The sequence below is a fragment of the Micropterus salmoides genome, unplaced genomic scaffold (assembly GCF_014851395.1).
Source record: "Micropterus salmoides isolate LMB-PRFRI ecotype aquatic unplaced genomic scaffold, ASM1485139v1 Ms_hic_scaffold_9, whole genome shotgun sequence".
Lineage (NCBI taxonomy): Eukaryota > Metazoa > Chordata > Actinopteri > Centrarchiformes > Centrarchidae > Micropterus > Micropterus salmoides.
The window spans coordinates 21,163,122-21,189,207 of NW_024044681.1; the positions used below are offsets into that span (position 1 = coordinate 21,163,122).

The window sequence follows — 26,086 nt, forward strand, 5'->3', positions numbered from 1 at the left end:
TCCCATATCAAATGTTTTTTTTATGTCCTATGTCTAATTCAATATCAGTTACTGCTGTTGTTTTCATAGTATCTTATTCATTGTTTTCATTATACTGCACATTCTACAGCTAATCAAATAAAATGAGCAATATTATAACTATTGTTATTATTATCATTATACAAATGATGCTACATATACTGTAGTCCTCCAGGTGTCCCAGAATACAACAAAGACGATATATTCCACTCTTAATGTGCATTTGCATGTGTTTAATCGTGTTATGACATGGACTCGGTGATTCCTCTGATCGCTCTATAGTTTTCCACTGACAGAGTGACCAGCCAGCACAACTTACTCCTCTGATTGAGTGACTTGGCTTTGTTTGGGCGATTGTGTCTCTCTGGCTTCAGCTCACTCCATTACAAGTCTAAATGACTAATTAATGGTCCCAGGACAGGTGACACCGACTCCTCAAGATCCATTTACAGCCTCATCGCCACTGGGCTCTGACTGGACTCCGCTGCACTTCTTCACTATTCTCTGACCTCCATCCTCTCCTCTCCTCCCTCATCCCCTCATCTCTTATTCATCCGATGGTGGAGTACTGTTTAAGGAGCTGGTCTGTGGATAGACAGATGGACATATTGAGAGACAGGTGGACCAGACAAATGCATTTGGATGGAAGGGGGAGAGGGAGAGAGACAGGATGAGTGAGGTGGTGATGTTTTACTATCTTTAAAGGTCTTTTCAACTCCTAGGTATTTTGCAGTAGCTAGTCTGGAGGACAGTTAGACAAACCCTGATCTTGACCTGCCTACGATCACAAAACACCCACAATTCTCTCTGAAGAGTTTTATGTTGGGTCAGATAGATATTGTTACATTGTGTGTGTGTGTGTGTGTGTGTGTGTGTGCGTGTGGGGGTGTGGGGTGCGTGTGTGTGTGTGTGTGTGTGTGTGTGTCATTCACAGTTGCTACAGAGTCCTTCAACTTCTCACCCCGGCTGGTTGCTTTTTTAAGTGATGGACACTTAAACACACACATAAGGAGAAAGATTAAGGACAATTTTAGATGAAACTACTTCTACCCATGAGCACCCTGGTGTACCAACAAAACATCCCCTGTCACCTATCTAACGGACAGCAGCAGAATAAGTGTGTGCGCCTCTAGCCATTAATGATCCTGCACATACAAAGCTCCTTGAGTCACTTTCACAGCTGACAGAGTTATGTATCCGAGTCTCTACAGAGAAGGAAAGCAATTTCCACTTTTATTAAAGTTAGTCCTCAGCTTTAGGGCCTTTTCATGCTAAACTTAAATAAGCATCTGTCAAAGGTACGTAGAAAGGCAGAAAATATAATGCTGCAGCTGTGAGAGGGAAAAAACAGTTTGACAAAGTAGTTAAAGAGACCGGTCAGTTATTTAAAGGTCATGATTTCAGAATTGGTTTCTGACTGTCAGCCCTATATATAAGTTGGAAAGGGAAATTGTTAACCAAAACTGCACATCAGTATTTGCTTTGTCTAGAAACTGCTCACTGTTGAGATTGTCGGACTCTAACACCCATTGGTGAGGGTCAACATATGTAAATGTGAGTTCTGTCATTCAACTTACCACATTATTTGTAGGCTATTTTCTAATGTTGGCAGATCTAAGCTTACACCTACCTTACCAAGTATTTATGACCAGTCCAGCATGTGTCCATCATGTGCCAGCTGGAGGGAGGATGAAAGACAGATCAGGTTGGCTGTTAAAACAAGGTTAATGAATGGCGAATGACACAGCAAGGATGAAGGAAGAAATCGCAGGAGCAATTTGCAGTGGACATATAATTCTGCACACAGCACACACGCAAGAGGTGTTATCATGTGTACGTACACACACAAAAAATGCATTGTTTTTTTGCTAATTTAGCATGTGCACCGGAGCTGTCAGAAATAACAACACACCTGAGGGCAAGAGGGATACTCTGCTACCAAGGTTGCTGGCAACTGGTTTCTCACTCACAAGTTCACACACACACATACACACACACACACACTGTAGTCAGGAGATAAGGATGGGCAGTCGTGAGTAAATCAATTACGAGGTTCAGTGTCGAGTTGAAGTCCACGAGGAGGACACCATAACAACTCCCCAGCAACAGCCTGTGAATAGCAGCCACCACTAAATCAGCTCTCTGCACTGGCAGATAGAGCGGACACCTGTGGAGCAGTCCTGAGATGAGAAGAGGAGGACTGAGCAGATGTCCTTGTTTGTTTGGAGTGCAAGAAATGCTGTCCCGTATGCCTTAATAGGCAAAACAACCTGACGTTAATATGGCCTTTTGTGCTTATCAGGAGCGCCAGCGGTAAGGCCGTTCTCCATCATTCTTTATCCCTTTCTGTCTCCCTGTCTCAGTTTCCCATTCTCTCCCTCTCGAAGTATCTATATTTACATCCCCACTGTAGCCATTTCTGTCCATCCATTCCAGATTTAGTGCTCTTGGGCCTGAAAGCAAACTGCAATCAGCTCAAGACTCCCTAGTACCATGTCCCTTATTAAATACAAACAAACACTAGGCCTAAATGTTCTCTGTGGTTTGTTTGTTTTTTGGAAATAGGCGTATTTGTTTTTCTACTGAGAGTCTCATATTTTTCCCTTTTCTTTTTTGATATTGAGTAGCATTATTGAGTCTACACACTATAGTGCCCAAAGTACAATTAAGGGGTATTTCAATGTTACAGCATACATATGTAATATTTTGTGTGTTTCCAATTTTGTCACTACAGTTTGGGAAAGGTCCTTCCATTTTTCAACATGAAAACACACAATCCCAGGTCCATAGAGAAATGGTTTTCCCAGTTTGCTGTGGAAGAACTTAACTAGCCTGCAAGCAGCCCTGACCTCCACCTCATCCAACACCATCAGCATTCGCATGAACTGAAGCCTAGAGAGATTATTGTACAACATCATTTCCCAACCTCATAGCGCTGCTGTGGCTTAATGGGTGCAAATCCCTACAGCCAGTTATAGCAGCAGATTGAACTAGATCTATATGTAGCATGTTTGTTTTTACTAAATAAACAACATTGTACATCGTCCTTCTCTGTGCAGTTCAGAGAAATGTCATTAAAAGGCTGTAAAAAAAACTAAAATACTCGAATACTTAAATACAAGGCAGATTGCTGATACACCTTTTGCTTTATGAGGGCACAACTCATATAGACACACACACCATTGCCTTATGGTCTTTGTCCAGCTGTGTGCTCTCGCTCAGTCAGTAGTCACACACACACACATAAATGCAGAGAGTGAAAAAGAAGAACAGTCCCATCGCTCAGTGCGACCGTGACTTGGTGTCAGTAAGGATGCTCAGTGACTAATGACAGCTTACTGTTACTCTGCATTTGCTCCAGCAAACTCCAAATGGTTTGATTTCAACTTGGTTTGTTGATCGTGGTCAGGTTGTAACAGTTCTTGTTGTATCCAATTTCTATTATAAATGGGACCACACATGATCCCATGTGACAGTGAGGAATAGATACTTATAAATAGTAAGTACTTTCTGTCTTTCCTTAATCAGCTCCTGAAGCTCTCTGTTACTGTCTTGAACTGACTTTCTTCCTTCCCTCTCCTTCATTTCTTCTCTTTCCCTCACTGTCCGTCTTTCTTTCTTCACTGTTCTGCCATTTGGAGCTGTCCATGGTGCTGCCTGACATCTGTTTCCTTCTGTATTTCTTTTTCTCCCTTAGCTCATGTTGTATTAGTTGTCAGTTAGAAAACCTAAACTAAAGCTTATTCCTCTTTCCTTATTTCCTTCATTTCATCTAGACTTCTTCTTTTCTTGCTACCTTTTGAACAAAGAATAACACAAGTTTACTTCATGCAAAGTGCTGAAGTGCACTGTGGAGCTGTCCATAGTGCTGAACCTATAACTCTCCTTTACTGTAAGAAGACTTTGTTCCTTTCTATCTCTCTTTCTTTCTTGCTGGCCACTAACATACTTTATTAAGCTGACACACTCTCTGGGCTTCTATCTTATTTATGTGTCCTTCACCAACCAAGTTATTGTAGGGTGGTGTAGGGATAGTTTAAATAATGTTTCCAGATAAAAGATGTACTGCGCCATGGCCCTCATATCACAGCTCCAAGCCACAATATTCCTTAATTAGATCATAATTCACTTCACCCTCATTACTTTCAGGCCTAAATCTCCTTGTTTTAGTAATGAACAGAGACAAAATGACAGACCACTCCCATGCCAGTCCAGCATGCATGCCCATGCAAATCTCTGTGTTGGAAGCAGCTATGTATTCAAGCTTATTGATTTGTTTGCCAACGCTATAATGTAGACGTGGAGAGCGTGACCAAGTGTCTGAAAGTTTTCTCTGTTTGAGAAAGCGATCAATTGGAAAGAACTGACCAAGGCCCTATTAAACAGGCTCCACTGCCTCGACTGTAATTACAGCAACTGATGCAATTGCATGTTGCAACAAATAAGATGCCGTAAATTAAGGCTGTAATAATGGAAACATGATGTGGCAAGGAAACGACTAACTCTGTTGGACCCCCTGGTCATGATAAATGAGCGCATCTGTGGTTCAAACTGGGGGCATCTCGTTAACTGTCATAGGCCCATGTGTATGTAATGGCATCTTCTGCTAATCATATTTAAACATAAATATAAATTAGGAAGACTTGGGAGTAGGCTCCTTGTATTGTCGCGTACATCTCTGCGTGTCTCTTTCTCTCTCTCTTTCACTCTCTCTCGTTCTCTCTCTCTCAGTGACAGGCGTCAAAAATACCACCCAAGGAGCGCTGCTTCAGCAGCTTTCCACGCAGCCACACTCGGCTGTTGCCCATCGTCCGATGCGTAAATATCCCACAGAAAACTCGTCTTTTCTCCTCAGACACACGGAACACCATTTTAATTCTGATGATTCAAAGTAACCGGTGCCGTGCTGATTCGACTTTATGTGCCTGAGAGGACTGTAGTCGGCCACCTTCTTTCCGAGACACAACGGCATATACCTGCTTTCAGACTCGAATTGGGGAAAAGATGTGGATATTTTCCAGTGCCGACAATTCAAAGTGTCCCTTTTTTATTTGGAATCAGTGGTGTTTGTATTACGCAGCGGTGGTGTGTTTGTTGTTCTCGCATGTCCAGACTGATGATGTTTGCCCGCCGACCTGCATCTGTGCCAGAGACTCAGGAACAGTGACTTGCCGTGATGGGGAGGACACTGAGGTACCGGGAGACATACCGGAGTGGACGTCCACCTTGATACTCAAGGGGAGAAACATCTCAACTTTACACCGTGGTGCGTTCATGGTCAACGGCACGGAGATGGAAATTACGATACTGTCGCTGTCCTACAACGGGATACAGACTATTGAACCTTATGCCTTCCTGGGTCTCCCCCGATTGCATTTGCTGGATCTGAGCCACAATCAATTGGAGTCTATCTCAGCCAGGGCTTTCCACGGGTTACTAGAGTTGCGATCTCTTTACCTAAATTATTCTATCTTGCCTTCGGCCACGGCGCAGCTCTCCAATGCGCTCACCACACAAAGTTTGCGCAACCTCCACAGACTGGAGTTGGCGGGAAACAGGCTGAAGTCTATACCCCTGGAGAGATTAGATATCTATAATCTCCACGCATTAGTGCTGATAAATAACTCAATAGAGAACATCGGGGGTGCAAACATATCAGAGTTGTACCAGCAAAGGCGCATACGCGTCTACTTGTCTTTAAACCCGTTTCGGTGCAACTGCGAGCTGGAGGCGTTTTACTACTGGTTAAAGAATTCATCCATGTGCCCGGATTCAGGGCGTCTCTTGTGCAGGGAGCCGGAGGCAAAGAGAGGGATTCCCGTGGAGATGCTGCGGGGAGAGGACGTGGATTGTGTAAACGAGAACCTTGAGGCGGTTTCATATGTGTTCCTCGGTATTGTGTTGGCTCTGATAGGGGTGGTGTTTCTTATGGTGCTGTATCTCAACCGGAGAGGCATCAAACGGTGGCTCAACAACATCAGAGAGGCGTGCCGAGACCAGATGGAGGTCTACCATTATCGCTATGAGCAGGACTCAGACCCGAGACTGGCCAACGTGGCTGTTTAACCTACTGAAACACAAGACCTGTGCTGTATAGTGATGGGAGGAATACTTTTTAAAACTAGTTTCATCATTTTCAGAAGCTGGCCAATGAACTGCAAGTATCCCTCTCCTATTGGGATATGCACAGAGCCAAAGACACTTAAATTACTATAAGAGACTATTATTGCACATATTGTTAACAAATGATCTCCTCAAGAGAGGATTCATTTTCTTGCATCATGTTAACCAGTCTACAGCAGCAGCTAACTTAGTATTATTTATCTTATTAACCAAGTGACAAATATACAGTAAAGGGATACTGAATTTGTGATTTGAAAAAGTTGCAATGAACTGGCAAATCAATGTAATTACTGAGAAGCCCCTGCAAACTGCTGCAAAGTAATTGTCTGTATTGAGGAAACCCTGCAGGGAGAACAAGATATTTGAGAGAGTGCATATTGCAAAGGGTGAGGAAGAAAAGTGGTAGAGAACAAGACTGGGGCAGGTACGATGAGCCAGGGTAAACTGTCATATTTCATCATAAACCACATGGCACAAGTTCCCAACCTTGTCTTTATGAACAGCCTTTGATCTCTGAAAGTGACACATAATTTGCATCACAGTTTATCAGCAAGATACCGAATCTAACCATGCATGTGATTGTTGTAGGCATAGAAAACCAACTAAAACATTAATAAAAGGTCAAATAAAAATGGTGAGCTAGCAGTGTTCTTTATGTCAGTACATTTTATCATCACTGTCAAGAAATGTTGACTTCATACAGCATAGTGCTACACATTAAACAAAGGAAATCTTTCCCTGTTGTATTTGTAAAACTTTTTTTGTAAATTTGTTGGAAGCAAGTGAGTGAAAAGGTCTAGATTTTCTCATCTTCTTCTTTTAAAGCACCAAAGAGCGCAAGGCTGGCTGAGTTAATCTCATCTGCACAGTTGCTAGTAAACCGTGAAGAATGATGGTGATTGACATGTGAAGTCAGTCTATAGCCCAGAGCTCATCAACCGTCTTAACAAAAAGTCTTCATTAAGATCACAGGATTTTGGAGCTAAGGTCAAACATGAAACGCTGGAGAGTAGTGTTGCCTTCAATCAACTTTGAACCGTAATAAAAATGATTAATTAATTAATTAATTAACAAGTTGAGAAATGAATCACAAAGATACCCAAGGAGTGTATGATTATGAATGATTAGCAGCAGGCTTTCAGCCACACAGATCAAATAAATGAACAGATAAATACTTTAGAAACACAAGGCTAGCTGTAAATAGGGATTACAATGTAATATATTTACCACAACATTCAATAAACAATTAAATAGATAGATAGATAGATAGATAGATAGATAGATAGATAGATAGATAGATAGATAGTGTAAATAATACGCTTATTTAGTATTTCACTGTGTCAGCAGTCAAGGAGCCGCCTTTATGTAACAGTGACATCAAAATGTGAGCCATTGTCACTTGTTATTTCAAGTGATATGACAGCGTACCATACACTGTCAGTGTTCAAGGATAAAAATACATTGGCATGACTCATTTTGACATCGTACACTTAATGTACTGTATATCCACAAATGATTCTGAAAGACATTCAACAGTTGCAGGACAGTGTTTTAAGAGCTTTAAGAGATACACAGCAAAGACATAAAGGGATCAAGGTACCTTGATGTCCCACCATGATTCTACACTGCAACAACATCCATCAATAAAGGAACAAAACAAACAAACCCAATTCAGTCAGGACAACTTTCATCAAAGACTGATATTGCGTTATTTAGTTATATTTGGCAGTATGGGTCTGTTCTGGGATCTCACTGCCCATCCACTTGCCTACGTGGAAAGCCATGAGGTGGGGAGAGCACCTCCCTGCCCATCCATGTGCATACATGGAAAGCCCGAGGCAGAGAGCCACAGTAAAGAACCCGAACAGAGCAGGCATGCAATTTACATGTTTAATCAGATACTAGATGGGCACTGAAGCATGGTGTTAAGCGGGCCTGGGGCTGAAGACCATACTGTTTCTTATCAGGATGCAGCCTCTGCTCCTCTGTGTCGCCTCCTGCAGAGATAGGTCATGGACACGTTGAAGTGAAGGTAACTCCAAGCCACTGCAGTATGTGCAACAACCTCAAGAGTAAAAGACAGCTTTGTCAATACATCTATTATATGAGCATAACATGTAGACGGGGTTAATTGATCTGCTCTGACCACGTCTCTCATCCTCTATGTTATTAAAAGCACTCTAAAAAGCTATCACTAATATGCTGGAACAACCGGAGCTTGACTTTGTTGCCTGTCTGAACTAACACTTTGCTTGATTTGTGTGTGAGGGGCTATAAAGTAGAATAAGTCAGAAGACACGAGGATGGGACTGAAGAAATAACTTCACGATGAAAATGCAAACATCATGTAAATTACACGTGACAGTGTGTGAGGAATATGTTTACAGTGCCTGAAAATTAGAGTGTGTGTGTTTGTGGGCTGTATATGCATGGCCTAGGTAACAAGAGTCTACAGTCATGCTAGCAGCTCTGTGAGACTGTAGGCACTGAACTGGTGCTTAGCGCTACATACTAACATCAACAGACTAAGGGGCCTCGCAGTGAAAATGCTCACATGCTGATGTTTAACAGGTATAATGTTTACCATGTTCAGTGTTTTAGCATACTAGCAACTTAGAATTAGCTGAGGCTGATGGGAATGTTAGTTTTTCAGGTATTAGTGTAAGTATTGGGCAAACTGAAATTTCAACATGATGATGAAAAGTTAAGGGATCTTCAAGAGTTATCATATGGGGATCATGACTGTACAAAATTTCATTGCATAGAGATATTTTAGTCCACAGACAGAGATTGCCATCCAGAAAACCACACCCCAAGTTAAAATCAATTCAGGTTTATTTATATAGTGCCAATTCATAGCAGAAGTTATTTCATTGCACTTTTAATATAGAGCAGGTACTCCCTGTGAAGATCTAGTGCGGTTAAAATTAAGTTTCTAGGCTTCATTTAAACAATCCCTTGTGCAACTACCTATACAATAAATGTCTATGATGTGGCACACACTGTAATGTATCTGTGTCAAAAGCATCTGTTGAGGTAATTCTTAAAGCTCTGGGTTAATCTTATGAGCCGACTAATGTGACACATTAGTGAACACATAACTTTTTTTCATCTGATAAATAATCGAGTGAGATTGGAGAAATCTTTCATTACTGAAATTGGATACCACCATGAAAAAGATTAGTTAGGAAAGCCAAAGGATGGAAAGAGATGATAAAGTTTATCTCATACAGACAGAGAAAGGATGAAACAAAAGGAGGGGTGCTGGACAATTTAAATGTACTGTACTTAGTACTCAATGTGATAACCTGATAAAAGAAAGTATGTAAAGAATGTCTGAAAAAATCTAGAAACACAGACACACTACACTTTAGTCTGTGTCACTCTGTTTATCACAATTTGAATGTTAATGAATGCATCATCTCTTAAGCAATTAAGCACCATATGTTAATCACATTAAAACATAATTAAAAGGGCATTACTGTATGTGACTAATATGATCTTTCCTTTATTAATTTTAACAATCTAAAACATGCTGCCATCTTCTCTCTCTTTCCCCTGTGTGATTTGTCTCTATTCAACCATCAGCCTTTTCTATTTTGGGGGATTCTGGGACATAAATAAAGAGGTAGAAAACAACACAATGATCTGTTGTTGGCCAAAAAGACAAGAGTAAATTTGTCTTTTCAAAGTATCCAGGCTTCAACTCTGTACTTTGTTCTTCTTCCATTTTGCTACTTTCTCCCTACAAATACAGTATTTGTCAAAGACTTCCTGTCTGCCCTACTTGGCCCACCTCCCTTTCTCTGCCCAGTCCCCTCTCTCGCTCCTCTTCATCCAGGTAAATGACATTATCCACTTCAGTGACTTTGTAAGGACGCGGGGACAGGGTTTAAGCTGAGCCCAGCAAAAAGGAAGAACGCAAAATGAAAGATAAAGAAAAGGAAGTGGAGAAACGATTCATTGGAGTTCTTCAGTCCAGGCACAAAATGTCCTTGCCTTATGCAAAGCGATGACTCATCGTCTTGCTCTATATTTGAATGTCTGGGAGGCCAAAGCCCAACTAAAAACTAGAGGACACGTCTAAAATGAAGGTGAATGTGTTATCTTTAGTGTTGAATGTCTGCTGCCATCAGAGAATTCAATCATTTCTGAGCATCTGAACTTCAGGCCACTTTTGAAATGGCCTCCAACTTTCCACCTTAGGAACACTTTCACCATGATGAGTGCCTGATGTCTTACAGCCCATCAGCCACTGATGGAATAAGATCGTTACCTTCACACATGCATCACTGGATGTTGCAGACTACAAGCTGCAATAAAACCACTATGGGTGCAGTCAAACAAATGTAAGTGTTTGTTGCCTGCCCAGGTGAAAGTGGTTTCCCGGGAAGCAGAATGTGACAATTTCATGATGTGACATAGGGAAGTGAGTCTGCTAGTTTGTAGTGCAGTAATTACTGTTTATTGATTGCTGGAAGTGCCTCAGCTGCTGTTTAAAGATAAGGGAAGGGGTTTGGCATTGTAGGAGAGGAGAAGGAGAGGTGGACAGGAGGACATCAAGGGTCACGAAACCAGCAGGCAGAACTTTCTTCCGCATCTCAAAGTTCACTCTTTTACTTCAAAACATTAATCTTTCACACACTATCACAGTAGTCAAAAATGTAAAGCTAGTCTGTTTCAGTGTTAACAAAAATGTTCATTCACAGAAAGAGACAGCAGCTTTTAAATGGAAAAAATGGGCCAATGGAGGGCACTTAATTGACCAAAGACTGAATGGTTTGACATTGCCTTTTATTTCTCCTCTTACAGAGTGAGGGAGAAGGGTCTGAGAGATTTAGAGGATTTAAAATTAAATGTACAATACCTTGATCATTGAGCCTGGGTTTCAATCATGAGAGTCTTTGAGTGAACAACAACAATTTATTGACATGTGATACAAAGAATATGAGAATGTGCAGTGAAGCTGTAGAGGGATAGAAATCCCCCCAATGGAGTCTGGACACTGGTGGTGGTGATGAGGGACGAAGAAAATGCTGAGCATGTGGATGTGATGAGGAGAGGACTTCTGCTAAGCTTAAACTGGTGGAATTTGAACATCAATATTTTTGGGGGTATTGATAGTAGAGACTCTAGTGTAGCACAACTGATATTAGATTTTTTAGGCCAACACTGATATCTTTGGTTTAAAAATATCGACCAACAGTAATTTCAAACATAAACAACATTTTTTTTTATTAATTGTGACCAAGATACACACATAGTTGCACCTTTTAGAATTGAAAAATTAACTTGTCAGTGCTCTCTGGTGAACAAACTGTGTGAATTACCTCAATACACAATAAGCCAAAACTGATATATATACAATAAGCTAATAGCAGCCAATTTATCAGTCTAGCTCTAGTATTGTAAACTGTTGAGTACCGAAAGCTGGCATTGAATATCTGGTCAGTCACATTAATGAATTCTTTGATTAGATATTTCTTGACTTAACTGTTAACTTTGCTCATTTTAATATATTTTTGTATGGCTGCTTTGTGCTCAAACAAAACAGATTCATTTGAGAAGATTGATTTTAATGAACATTTTGTTATTTAGGAAAAAAATAATTGCACAATGGCACTTCAAAAAATTGTTTTAGTATCAACACTGAAACTTCGGTATCATGTTTCCACTGGTACTGAACAATTTCAAACCCAGCCCTATGTGCACTTTTACAGTATGTACAAAACCAATTAAGATTTCCACGGCACAGAGGAAATAATTAAAGATCACAATGCATCCTGGGTAAATCTGCTCCTCCAGTGTCCGTCATTGTTCACTCTTTCCCTGGTATCTGGGATCCCCCCCAAGAGAAAGAGCCGAGGGGAGGTCAATAAGGGCTCATTAAACCACTGCTGAAATGAACACAGCTCTGAATATGAGTCTTTTTGACAATTACCATGTTTACTTTAAATATTACAACTTTCAATGACTCATTGTTAGTGTGCGCCCCCTTTGCAGTTTTAATTGTTCAAATGCAGGCTTGGGGCTCCTAACACATTCTTATGAGATTAATTAAGCTTAAATTTGAACAGTAAAAGATTTGTTTGTTGCAAGGTCATTAACCACTAGCCAGTGCTAACCTAATCATAAATGAAGCTCCTGCCTCTTTGACTCCTGGGAGTCAAAGAGGCAGGAGGTAATCCCTTTGTCTTGGGTCATGGTGTCCTGCTTTATGATAAATGCACCTTCAGGGAATACTATACATTTGTCATGTCATCATATTATTTGGTTGACCTATTTCATACATCCAAAGCTCACACACAGTAATCCAAAGGAGACTATCATTAAGGTATTGACTGAATTAACATACATCTCCAGCAGGGAGATCAGTCCAATCTTACACCTGCACTACTCCCATCAATATTCTCATTTTCTGGCTACTCTGCAATGTAATTACAAACCATGGGAACGCTGTGCTGAAGTCTGAGCTATCTGGCCTTTAAGCTCAAAGGAGATTTGATCAAGACCACGTCAGGTTTTACAGACTACTGCAGTCCCGGCATGGGTTTTGATTCATCCTGGACTGTGGATACACACAGTTGGCTGGTCGATTGGCCTTTGACGAGGTGAACAGACTCTTTCTCAACAAGCTGTACAGGTGGCTCAGATCTATACACTTATTAAACCCGGTGATGTGCCTGTCAATTTCTAAGAGGAAATGTATGGAATGAGCTTGTGAGAAAGATACAGAGAGAGAGAAAGACAGAGCACTGACCTTATCTCTTGTTGCAGGACAAATGTTAATCCCACAGATTTCACATGTTAATTTCAATCAATTTCTTCCCAGCAAGGGCACAGGTGCTCATTTTGGATCAGATCATTCGGTTAACAAGAATCACAAACCTTCACATGCCATGTTAACAGAATGATTGATAAGGTGACGCTGACGCACAAGATACAGTCCATGGACCACGGCAGTTATCAAAATGTGACGCTCACAGGACCGAGAACTCAACTATCATCACAGACTGATGACCTGATGACCTTTTGTCAGTTCATAAAAACTTCAGTTTTTACATGGTATATATGGTGCTGAATATCACTCAGCAGCTGCTTTGTTGCTAAGAGGTATTAATTAAGCTTTTACTGGCTGAACTGTCCTCTCAAGGACAAGATGGAAATCTAATCAGTAATCACTCCATCAGTATTTCATTGAGTAATTAGATGTCTGAGGTGTCTGAGGCGTACAGTTATTGTGGACTTCCAAGCAATTCTTTTGTGTCAGTTTGAAACCTACATGACAGCTCAGAATTAATAGTGAAGGGGAGAATATTGTTTATAGATGTTTATTAAATGTTCACCTTATTTTATTTATTTAACCCTTTTATGAATACGGGTTACTTATTATACCTTAAAACACTACATACACATTCTGCATTAACTACACACAGCATTGATATGCTTGTGTTCCTAAACAGAATTATACTCTATTTATCAGAAAAACAGCTCCACATTTCTTACTTAGACTATAAATCTACTATTTTTTGTGGTACATTTAACAACAGCTTTGCCTTAATTGGAGTAACACACAACTATATTTCAGACTTTTAATCACTGAAGTAATTCTAAAAGATAATAAAAAAGCATTTAGATGCCTATAACTATTATTCATCCTTATTACTAAATACTTAGTGCTCATTAAATCCCCCTCCCATTAATCACACCACCATCTACTGTAGCTCTGCTAATTAGCCTACAGCGAGTCTGTTTGAGCAGTACGAATATGTGATGGGCAGCTTATCATTCAAATGACTGTAAAAAATGCAGTCTCAGCTTTTTGAATATTTCATGCTGTCCTTCACTCAAGAGAAGCTGCCGATCATCTGACCGGTCATAACACTGGCTTGTTACCTCAGAATAAACAGCATCTGCTCTGACAACCTACCTACCTTTCTGTCACTTTCTGAGCATTTGAAAAAGCTCTTTCATCTCAGTACAGTCTCAAGCCAAATAGTACAAGCTGAATTTCAACATGCAACCACAGTACAAGCCATTACAGTATAAAACTTTCACAATTTTTTACCCTCACCCATCTGTATTTGCTATATACCTGCATTCAGGACTTGACAGTGCCATTTTGTCAAAATGGTTTCGTGTTTTTACCACACTTATAAAATCCCTGACAGCAAAATCCACCAAGACTAGACAAACATTGTTATTAACAACAGAACACTGATCATTCCTGGATCCTGCACATCATATAAAGCTAAACTGATGCTTATTGCGCCAACATTGTGTTTGTGTATGTCATTATGTATTTGTAATTTACTTTGTTCAGATGAGTACAACTTTATTATATCATTCAGTATGCATTTGAGTGCACATCAGCTTTTTGCCCTTGTTGGCCTTTACCATTAAAATTTTTAAACTGTTAACTACTACCCCCGTGTGGCCATTTGGCTACAATGCACCTCGACAAAGTCAGCTGGCATGTGTTTTAATTTCCATGTGTGGTGAGGTGATGTTTTTAAAATGATCATGCTATAAAAATAAATATTATCTTTACTCATGTATTAGCTTTGATTTCTAATTGAAGCATAAGCTACACAGACACCAGAACACAGAAGTCAGCCGTTAAAGTCACAATCAGACTTTCAGTCAACTTACAGATATGTCTTTAAACGAATAAATAAAGATAGTTATCAGTTATAAGTGTGTAAGTTATAAGTTATACTAAAGTTTGTTATCTACTGATAACACTATGCACGTGCAACCCAACATGCTTTCATCCACACTATGTTCACAACACTTTCAAACAAGTTATCTACTGTTATAGAAAATCTATGGCTGAAATGTTTGTTTATGTTTGTCCAGTGATTACAGAAGATTGTATCCATATACCATATTTGTAGCTCCAATGATATCAGTGTTTTTCTCTGTCAAATAACAGCTGTCACCACACTGTAAGCACTGCAAGTGTTGCTTTTAAATGAGTTAGTGTAGAATGGCAGGTGAGGAGTGTGATGGCGCTCACTCACACAGCTGCCCTGTCCCCAATGAAAGCTAATTATATCTAAATTTTTACACATCAATTTCACAGAACAGCACACATCGTTACTATGGAGTGAAAAAAATCATAAATCAACATCAGGATTAAAAGAAATGTCGATCAGACAGGTTAGGTGTAGCCCTAAATCATAGGTCCTGCAAGTTAACAGCAGGAGAAGTTTGTTAAAATGTTATTCTCACATCAAACTTTTGACATTTTCAAACCGCTCTGATCAGCCAGTGGCCAACACCAAAACCTGTGCTATAAGCTGCTTTTCATGGTCCTCAAACTCTAAAAGCAATTTCCTCTCTGGGTTTCTCTGTCTTGTAGTCCTGACATCTATTTTTACCCAATAACCTACATAAATCAAAGCCCAGCCCAGGCATATAAGTTGTCTCCTGGTACAAATCATCAAGACAGGTTTTGTCTCAGGTTTATGGCATTACAAGTTAGCTCAGGTCAGTGCACTATTCAAACATGGATTGACTTGAACATCAGTTAAAGTTGCATAGCATAGCCATTAATAGACATAGACATTAATTATATCATTCATTATTTAATTGCCTTGTCTTATCTTGCAGTCTGACACTTTCATTTCCTCCCTGGAATTTACAACTTACATTACTTGTATTATCAAAAAAGACATGATGACCCAAGACAAAAGGACTGAGCTTCTTTAACTCCCAAGAGTCTCTCTAATGACTCCCATCATCCGTCATCATGGCATCACTAGGGAACAAAGTTTAATGACCTCGCCTGTAAACAAACAAACCCTCTCTCTACTGTTGAACCTGTCGAGAACTCAGATATTTCAAACAGGCATTAAATGTTGAGGAAGATCTGACACTTTTAATGTTGTGAGATATTAAAACTGCACAGATCCTTCAGTTAGGAGTTTTAGTGTGAGTTTAAAACATTTGTCTTTAACCACAAATGTCTTTTCAAGCAAATACCCCTTCCTTAGCTTATAACCTTATATTGTGTTTTTCTCACTTTATATAGGCTACTGCTGTGTTGCACAATAAAACACACATAATACACATCTGCTCTGTTCTCGTGGATCAGGCAGGCCCTTGCTGGGCCTTATCTGTAACTTTTAACCTATTTTCCTTAATCCTTTAACGGTTTCACCACTTTTTCACAATGGTCTGTTTAAATTCTGATTGTAGACGCTTGTGATGAATTTGGGCATTTAGTACAGTTTTTTATCAGTGTCATCCCCTGGCCTCAATCTTATCCTATGTGAAAACAACCCCCATGTGTCCAAACAGTGAGGTGCTTCCTCAAAGTAACATTGAATAGATGGAATTACATTTTTCTTTTCATTTTTATACCATATTTCTGTTTTACACCTCACTTTAAATACCTTTAAATAACACTGACACGCCAACATGTGAATGGAGAGTACTGGCACTTGTTATTTTCACTTCAAGCACTGCTTGTGAGCTGTCAGCCCACTCTCCCATAAATTACATTAATTCTGATGATTCTGCAGTGTATCGTTTGTGTCCAGTGCATAACGCAGCAAGTAACTGTGACAACAATCTAAAGGTTATTGGCACCTATTGTTTGTCACACTTGGGTGCTGAGATCCCATGGCCTAACTTTTACAGCCCTTCAAAGAAGAGGTGACTATTAGACAAAGAGCTTTTCAAGAACGCTAATGACTCATTAATATCAGTGTAAACCCCTTCCCATTACAGTTTTAATTACGAGAGTGCAAAACCCCTAATAGATACAGATGAGATTAATTAGGCTTAAGTCTGAACAGTAAAAAGTTTGTTTGTTACAAGCAGACACTCATTAACCAGCATCCTTTGGTAATGATATCACAAATAAGGCTCATTAGCAGGGTTCCCAGGAGTCAAAGAGGCAGGAGAGAAACCTTTTGTCTGGGGTCACCATGTCCTCCATCGTTTGGTGATAAAAGCCCTCTCGGGAAATTCATTGTCAATGTCGTTATATTTTGTTATGTCACTTCACACACTTCAAGTTAATACGAATTGTGAATGTTTTTCAAAGAGACTCAGGAATGTTTCGATCTCTATGTGTCCCATCACTTAACAGTAAATAGTCAGTCAACTAGTTTTGCATTTTTATTAGTCTTGGTTGAACATGGCAGACAAAAGATTGCCAAGTCCAGGTGTATTGGCATGTTATGCTACCATCATGACTGTAAAATCACACTTTTGCAATCGTTTGTGTTTAAAAATTTTATACAACCTCCAAAAAAATCAAATGATGTGTTACTGTTATGGTATCCAATATTTGTGCATTTGACTCATAACAGTTCAAAATAGCACTGTAGCAGCAGGACAGAAGGTCAGTGACCTTCTACGGGGAGAGCAGTGATTGGTGGTTATGTAGGGACTGAACCTTTCTATAGAATTTGACCTCTAACCCCTTGTTTTGTTACCTTAGAATAGTACTGTACCCTTCTATGAGTTTGACCTTTTATTTTGCAGACTCAAACCCTGCTATGGTACCTAACAGATACCTAAACATGTCCTATATAAGCTATGTTTGATGTACAGAGAGACAGAGTGGCCATCGGGCTGGGTCACTCTCCAAGCTACTGCAGAGCTTGTAATTGATGCTGAACTCTTTGATTTAATAAACTTTTATGATCAAGAACAGTGTCAAGCGGGTTTCCTCTCAACACATCATCACAGCATTATTGTTCGGACACCACACTGTATAGTCGAAAGAAAGAACCTTAACTTGTTATTTCAGAAGTACACTTGGGGGAAAGCTGGCAATGCACATGGGCCCCAATTTCCCTTCCATTTCCCTTCAAATGTGAGACTGCAAGGCCTGCTAATAGATGCAGGTGAGATTAATTAGGCTAATGTTTAAACAGTAAAAGGTTTGTTTGTTACAAGAAGGGTCATTAACCTACATTCTCAGGTGATGAAATCTCAAATTGTGTTCATTAGAAAGACTCTAGGGAGTCAGATACAGCAGGAAGTCCTTTAGTCTACAGTCATTACCTCCTGTTTGATGATAACTGAAGGAGGGTGATGCATGAAAAATGTTTTAGTTATTCACTCACTTCAAACAGAATGTCTAGCGGGTAGGCTGAAGTGTGTTCGAGACACCATAGATGGGGCAGGAATCCAAGTTGAAAATGCAGAGCAGTTAATTTCCCTTCATTCCTGTTTCCAAGTCAGTTACTCACTGTGCTTCAATCTCAGCCATCTCAGACATCCTATGATACATCACATCAGCTTTTTGATCCTCCAGTGCAGAAGTTGCCCTTGTGAAGTAGGCAGGCTCAGCCCTGAAGGCCTTGCATGGCCCGTCCAAAGGCTGTGCAGACTCCCGGTGGGGCTCCTGGAGGGCCAGTGCGCACAGGTTCAATGGGAATGGGGAGGTGACGATCGGGTGGTATGGGAACAAGTGGCTGAACTCTGTTGATCTGAGATCTGAGGCGAGGGTAAACCCTTGGGGCTGAGGGTAACGTAACTGTAGTGCAGCAGCTTGACAGGAATGATCCCTCAAACTAAGTTCATTAGCAGTGAATGCATTCTTTAGAAGTTGTTGGCAGGTCTTCTGCTGGCTCAGGTGAGATATGGAAAGCTACTGTGGTTCCTTCCACTTGCATCTTGTCGGATGGATGAGGATCTCCGGGTCAACCTTTAAGGTCGAGATGTTTAGCAGCTGCAGGTAGAATAATAGATCTGTCTAACAAGAGGTTATTTGATTTAATGTTAATAATTTTGACTCTCTTTGCAGAGCGTAAATCACACACATAGACCCAAAAAACAAATGAAAATGAAATAAAACTACTCTGCATTTTGAACTTGGACTCTTGCCTCATCTCTGGGTCTGTCAAACAAACTTCAGGCACAAGACATTAAGTTTAGAAACACCATCTCTGGTTTACATCAAGACAAGTGAGAGACCTGAATGGTCAAAGGGTTTCTGACCAGGTCTCTGACTCAAAAGCCCATTCAAGTGTCTCAGCCAGTCAGTTCCATCTACATCTATCTTTCAATACAAAACATTTACACATTCTCCTAAAATGGTGACAATGTTATATCAAGGGTAAATCCACATTTGACTGCTGTCTGTCTCACTGAAAATGGCCTCCTAGCAAGGATAGTTAAATCAATTCTCTGTCCGTGGTCCTGACATCATGTCAACACCAAACCAATAACTATATTATATTTAATATATATTTGTTCATTAATTCCTTCTTAAAGGGCACAATCGATTATCACTCACATCGATTGACGGTTCTCATCACACATGGACTCAAGAGCAGACAACAATCTAAGTTACTAATTGTGTCTGATGGAAATAAAGCCCTGCTTAAATTGTTAATATTTGTAAAGACAAGAATACAACTTACATAATACATTATGTAATAATGTTTTCCTGCTCTTGAGATAAAGCCTGATGAGATGCTTACAATCACAAAACAATAATTACATGTTTGTTTTGCCTACAAGATAAGTTGGAAGACAATACGCCACTATCCATGGATAAACCTGTAATTTTAGTTATATGGCACTGCTCATTACTTGCTCATTACTTCATTGTTTATCAATATTATTCTTAATTAGAAGACTGCATGTTATCTCTGGGGATAAAAGAAAACATATTTCCCTCTGTATGCAAGTCAGACATGCAGACATTCAGTGGCTGCTTTCAGGAGTCTGCATCAGATGGTGTCACATTGTGTAATAGAACAGGTGAGCCACACTTGCGGTGTGTTCTGTCACCTGCTTGACTTAATGATAATACATTATTAAGTGTAATGTTAACTGTAAACGTGTTCATTTGAAGTATGCGATTGGTGCGAATAGCGTGATAAGCAATCAGATGTACTGTTTTTCCTCCTTTTTAGACTAGAGAGCTTTTATGCACCGTGGACCAGAGGACGTCCTCCAGCACGCAGCCTGTGGAATTTGACTATATTTCATCTCAGCATGGTTTTAAACGACTCTGTCATCATTCATCCTCCAGGTTTTTATATAATCGGATTTGAGACATTTCCCCACATCAGTGTCTACATGATCTTTCTAGCATTTGTTTATGTGTTTACACTAGCGTTCAATATTTTATTGATGTACATCATTGCCCGTGACCACTGCTTACACACGCCAAAGTTCCTGGCTGTTGTCAACCTCGCAGTAATTGATGTCATCTTAAACACAACCACTATTCCTAGCATGATTAAGACATTTGTCTTTAAGGACAACTTTGTTCCATTCAACCTGTGTCTATTACAAATGTATGTCTACTATTCTTTTTCATCTCTGGAGTCATATGCACTCGCTATACTTGCCTATGACAGGTTGATTGCAATCTGTTTCCCTCTGCATCAGAAGTCAATCAACACAATGCGGAGCATGTCTTGTATCGTCGGCATGACTTGGGTTTACAGTCTGGGAAGAGTGGCATATAGCACGGTGATCATGACTCAACTGTCTTTTTGTAATTCTGTCAGAGTGTTCAGCTACTTCTGTGACTACGCACCTGTATTTAGACTTGCCTGTAATGATTACACATTGCAGTGGTCTGTGGCTTCAACGTCTAGTATGGTGAATCTGCTGACCCCATTCACTTTCATTGTTCTGTCTTATGCCAGCATCCTGACGACTGTGTTGAGGATGAAATCAGTAAGCAGTAGCATAAAGGCTTTTTCCACTTGCATTGAGCACCTAGTCCTTGTTGCTGTATTTTATATTCCTACATTCAGCATTTTCTTAGTTGGGCTCTATGTGCGATCCATTGACCCAGACCAGCGTGTGATGAGTCTGTCACTGGCCTCTTGCATCCCACCCTGCATCAATCCTATTGTATATTCTTGGAAAACCAAAGAGATAAAAACAAGAGCCCTGTTACTTGTCCAGAGAATGAAAACACGGCCTTGACAACTTTCTCTTCCATCCAAAAGCAATCTGTGTAATACTCTCAGGAAACAATTAAAACTGTGTGTGGTGAGAATTTATTTTACTTACCCGTCACTGTGAACATAGAAGAGATGGAATTTTTGTCTGATTCATCAGCATTTAAAAACAGCCAGGTTCCCACACATTAGCAGTGTCATTTTATTTAATATTGAATATGTTTTTTCTTAATATTTACATTCATGTGATGTTCTACCATTAGCCTAAAAAACACTCATCAAATGAAACAAGTAAGATACGTCTCCTTATTATTTCATAACCCTATATTACTTATACTATTATATACTATATTACTATAGTACTATATAGTATTTATACATCAAATATACTTGGTTTGCTGTATTTAAATATAATTTAATATTTGTACATTTAACTGTTCTGTCCCTTATCTGTTACCCAAAACACTCTTAATTTTCCTGTATGTCACATTTACATCCCTGATAAATTGTCTGATAAAACAGAAGGTCTCATTGTGTTTACCTGAAGTACTTGTAAAGCTTTTAATTCAGCACGCTGTTTGTGGCACTTTTAAGTCATAATAAATAAAATATGAATATATTATATAATATTATTAATATATTATTAGTAGTTAGTAGTACATTTTTAAGTTTAGCTAAGCTGGCTCCAAGGCTACATTACACCACAAAGTGGTGAAATATATGAAATAGATAATGTTTTGAAGCAGGTACTCAATATACTTAGTTACATTCCACCACAGTTTTTAATGTCAGTGGTGTTCTCGATATACAGCGGAACTTATAGTCATCGACGGAACTATTTCACGGCTACACTTTGGTCCTGCGCTAAATGTGTCCTCCGCGGAAGACCTACAGCGGCTGGTTATGAAAAGCGGCCGGAGTTACGCAGGTGATGGGAACTTAATTCCAGTGTCTCTACGGACGATTGGCCAAGACAGAATTAACAGGTGAGAACGAGGAAGAGTAATGTGAATGGCTGTGTTAGCTAGGCCCATTGTCGATAATGTCAGCGATGTAACACTCGGTGACATTGAAGTTAGGGTGCGTGCGTTGTTTCTGTCTGCCTAACACACGCGACTTGATGACCTCGGTTGCCAACTTCTTTGCTGGAACTCGCGGAAGTTTTCTGTAGAGAGTATCCTCTCAATATCTAACGTTAACGTTACCGCACTTAAATGTAAGTAGCAATAATACAATTTAAAAATAAGTCAGTACAAGTAAAAGTCCTGGCTTCACACTCAAGTCAAAGTTAAGAAACATTATCAGCAAAGTGTAACGTTAGGCCTACTTAACGTTAAATTATCAAATGTAAATGCCCCCTTTCATAGTGCAATACTTGGTTAGACATTAACATGCAAACACTTAAATGTAACAACTGGCCCAGGTGGAGCTCATTTTAACTGCTCACATTTCCACATTATTTGTTATGGAATGTAAAATCTTAATCTGTAAAAGAACTGTGTCTATTGTTTGAAATACAAGTTCCATTGTGCTTTCATACAGGGCATAAGGTAACCTATGTTGTGGAATTTGCAGAGAAATGAACAAATAAGGAAACGTCAACCACAGTACAATCATTCATATATATCTATGTGTGTGAGAGAGAGAGAAAAAAACAATTAATGGTTTTACACAAAAGCATTTTCTGATATACATTTTATTTATATGTGTGTATATTTTATATAGATATTTTATCTAAAAATATACACACAGAGTAAATTTACCAGACAGGATATATTGACAACACCATAAAGACTCATGTAAATATTATTAACACGGATTCAATTCCCCACTGTGACCCATCCACCATTGTGTCCCTGAGCAAGACACTTAACCCTTTGTTGCTCCAGAGGCGTGCGTCAGCTAAATGAATAAATGTAAATGTAAGATGGAGTCCAAAACTCCCATTTAAAGAGAGTTATATTACTACAGATTTTACAGACAGAGATTTAAATATACATTTCCCTGCTAAGAGGCCTGAAGAGCCAAGGCATGTTGGAGAAACAGCTATGATGTTCTGTGGTTGTTCCTAAAATGGTTAGTACTTGTTTATTAATAAACATCATGTGTTGTCCTCAGCAGACCCACTGAGTCAGCAACGTGCACTGAAACAGGATGGCGTCCCCTTCACCCCACGACCGCAGCCGAAAAGATGAGGATGAGGATGACCCTGTTGAACGGATGATATCCCGCACTGGCTGTGCCGAGCTCCACTACGCTGTGCAGGAGTGCATGGCTGAACACCAGGACTGGCGAGCGTGCCAGAGCCAGGTTCAGACTTTTAAAGACTGCATGATGAATTTCCAAAAATCCCGGAAAGAACAGCAAATGAGGCAGCAGTCAACCTCCACTGAGTCTGTGCCCAGCTGAACTCATCTAGCCTCTCCCACACCACCATGTTAAGGACCTTCTTGAGGTGGAAAGACTGCAGCTAATTTAAATATTTGTAATGAAAATATCAAGTAGCAGATACAAAAAATCCTCTCATGGACTTTCAAGTGTATGTTGGAGATCCCAACTGATAAATGTGATTTATCGGCCAGTAGATCCTTCTTGCAGACATTTCGTATCTGTTATTTTTTGGCTGATTAGTAACAAGAAATTGGACTACAGGATGGCTAAAGACAAGATTGGATATGAAGTAATTTAGAAACAGTGTCTTTATTAAATAGTTTGTCCACCAGAGAGCACTGGGATTTTAATTAAGTCTGATGTAAATGGTTTTCTCTTCTGTGTTTATAACTTGAGAACAAGTGGAGAAAAAAAAACTTTTTGTTTTAAATGTTTGTTGTTATAATACTCATTTCAACCACAAGAGGCTGGTGTGCACCTCTGCCTTATGTTCCAAATAGGACTAAAAGGATTCATATTTTCTTCCACGTGAAGTGGTGATTAAAATACATTGCAAGTTATGTAACATTAGTGTTTTGGCTAGAAATTCATTTTAATCTAGTGAGAAAATAAATAGTTCATAAATATAAAATAATTAATTTAAATTTAGTAAAACAAATCTAGTAAACATAGCTTAACAGTAGCAGTTTGTGTTATGGGGCTTTACTGCATTAATGAGAAATATTTAATCAATGATTCAGATCTTACACTACTTTAAACAGCAGCAGATAACAGATAAAGTCATGTACACTGCTCAAAAAAAATAAAGGGAACACTAAAATAACACATCCTAGATCTGAATGAATGAAATAATCTCATTAAATAATCCTTTCTTTACATAGTTGAATGTGCTGACAACAAAATCACACAAATCAATGGAAATCATTTATCAACTTTATCAATTTATCAACCCACAGAGGTCTGGATTTGGAGTCACACTCAAAATCAAAGTGGAAAACCACACTACAGGCCCATCCAACTTTGATGTAATGTCCTTAAAACAAGTCAGAATGAGGCTCAGTAGTGTGTGTGGCCTCCACGTGCCTGTATGACCTCCCTACAACGCCTGGGCATGCTCCTGATGACAACTCCCGGACAGTCTGTGGTGCAACGTGGCGTTGGTGGATGGAGCGAGACATGATGTCCCATATGTGCTCAATTGGATTCAGGTCTGGAGAACGGGCGGGCCAGTCCATAGCATCAATGCCTTCCTCTTGCAGGAACTGCTGACACACTCCAGCCACATGAGGTCTAGCATTGTCTTGCATTAGGAGGAACCCAGGGCCAACCGCACCAGCATATGGTCTCACAAGGGGTCTGAGGATCTCATCTCGTACCTAATGGCAGTCAGGCTACCTCTGGCGAGCACATGGAGGGCTGTGCGGCCCCCCAAAGAAATGCCACCCCACACCATTACTGACCCACCGCCAAACCGGTCATGCTGGAGGATGTTGCGGGCAGCAGAATGTTCTCCACGGCGTCTCCAGACTCTGTCACGTCTGTCACCACATCTGTGAAGAGCACAGGGCGCCAGTGGCGAATTTGCCAATCTTGGTGTTCTCTGGCAAATGCCAAACGTACTGCATGGTGTTGGGCTATAAGCACAACCCCCACCTGTGAACATCGGGCCCTCGTACCACCCTCATGGAGTCTGTTTCTGACCGTTTGAGCAGACGCATGCACATTTGTGGCCTGCTGGAGGTCATTTTGCAGGGCTCTGGCAGTGCTCCTCCTGCTCGTCCTTGCACAAAGGCGGAGGTAGCGGTCCTGGTGCTGGGTTGTTGCCTTCTCCACGTCTCCTGATGTACTGGCCTGTCTCCTGGTAGCGCCTCCATGCTCTGGACACTACACTGACAGACACAGCAAACCTTCTTGCCACAGCTCGCATTGATGTGCCATCCTGGATGAGCTGCACTACCTGAGCCACTTGTGTGGGTTGTAGACTCCGTCTCATGCTACCACTAGAGTGAAAGCACCGCCAGCATTCAAAAGTGACCAAAACATCAGAGCGAAGAGTCAAACTGGCCTTTGTTTTGCAGCCCATCGTAGGTTTGAGTTTGCTTTAAATAACAAGTTTTAATTGTTAAAATTGTTAATAGGTGCCCCAGAGATTAGTTAGTCTCAAGTTAAAAAGTGGGTGGGTTTTCAAACTAACTGGTTGCCATACGCGTGTGCGTGTTGTTAGCAGCAGCTGCTGACTGACTCCGTCCCCAGATTCGTCACACATTCTCAAACATGTTCCTGGCGAGTTTCAAGTCACATCTTTAATCTACTGCGGCGATCATGATTGTATAAGTGAGCACTACATTATAGAGCCACATACGGGAAAAGAAATAAAAGAAAATAGGGTTTTTATAAAATCGCGTCAAGCTGGATTCGAACTCACCTGAGCAAAAGGTAACATCTTCTCTAAGCTCTCCACGTTACCTGCGAGTTAACCGAGTCGTCACAGATAAATGATTTCCAGTCACATATTGATCAAGCACGTCATCATCCGGGTAACACGTTGTTTGGGCTGATCTAAAACAGCTGGTTACTTTGAGCGATCTTAAAAATACCACGTTTATCAAGGTGTTTTTCTCGAGGCTTTGGCTTCATGTTGATGAATGTTCTTTCCAATTACA

The 26,086-nt window shown here is 40.1% G+C and overlaps 3 protein-coding genes across 4 annotated transcripts; all 3 read left to right on the forward strand.

Moving 5' to 3' along the window:
- The first annotated feature begins 4,816 nt into the window (after positions 1 to 4,816).
- On the forward strand, positions 4,817 to 6,118 carry waif2 (Wnt-activated inhibitory factor 2). The gene has a single exon (XM_038709351.1). The coding sequence runs from the start codon at positions 5,023 to 5,025 to the stop codon at positions 6,082 to 6,084; it is 1,062 nt and encodes a 353-aa protein (XP_038565279.1). The 5' UTR covers positions 4,817 to 5,022; the 3' UTR covers positions 6,085 to 6,118.
- Positions 6,119 to 18,468: 12,350 nt separating this feature from the next.
- On the forward strand, positions 18,469 to 21,057 carry LOC119896141 (olfactory receptor 24-like). The gene is made up of 2 exons (XM_038709632.1): positions 18,469 to 18,548; positions 20,028 to 21,057. The coding sequence occupies exons 1-2, from the start codon at positions 18,469 to 18,471 to the stop codon at positions 21,055 to 21,057; spliced, it is 1,110 nt and encodes a 369-aa protein (XP_038565560.1).
- Positions 21,058 to 21,886: 829 nt separating this feature from the next.
- LOC119895989 (cytochrome c oxidase assembly factor 4 homolog, mitochondrial) lies at positions 21,887 to 23,988 on the forward strand. Of its 2 annotated transcripts, none has more exons than XM_038709437.1 (2): positions 21,887 to 22,018; positions 23,151 to 23,988. In XM_038709437.1, exon 2 carries the CDS (start codon positions 23,187 to 23,189, stop codon positions 23,439 to 23,441), a length of 255 nt encoding a protein of 84 aa, XP_038565365.1. In that variant the 5' UTR covers positions 21,887 to 22,018; positions 23,151 to 23,186; the 3' UTR covers positions 23,442 to 23,988. The 2 variants fall into 2 exon arrangements, with proteins under 2 accessions (XP_038565365.1, XP_038565366.1); XM_038709438.1 differs by having other exon boundaries at positions 23,154 to 23,988.
- The last annotated feature ends 2,098 nt before the right edge of the window (positions 23,989 to 26,086 follow it).

Coding starts and splice junctions, on each gene's coding strand:
- waif2 (XM_038709351.1), top strand. CDS start 5,023: ATGTGGATATTTTCCAGTGCCGACAATTCAAAGTGTCCCTTTTTTATT.
- LOC119896141 (XM_038709632.1), top strand. CDS start 18,469: ATGGCCCGTCCAAAGGCTGTGCAGACTCCCGGTGGGGCTCCTGGAGGG. Junction 18,549..20,027: donor GGTTCAATGGGAATGGGGAG/GTGACGATCGGG, acceptor CCTCCTTTTTAG/ACTAGAGAGCTTTTATGCAC.
- LOC119895989 (XM_038709437.1), top strand. CDS start 23,187: ATGGCGTCCCCTTCACCCCACGACCGCAGCCGAAAAGATGAGGATGAG.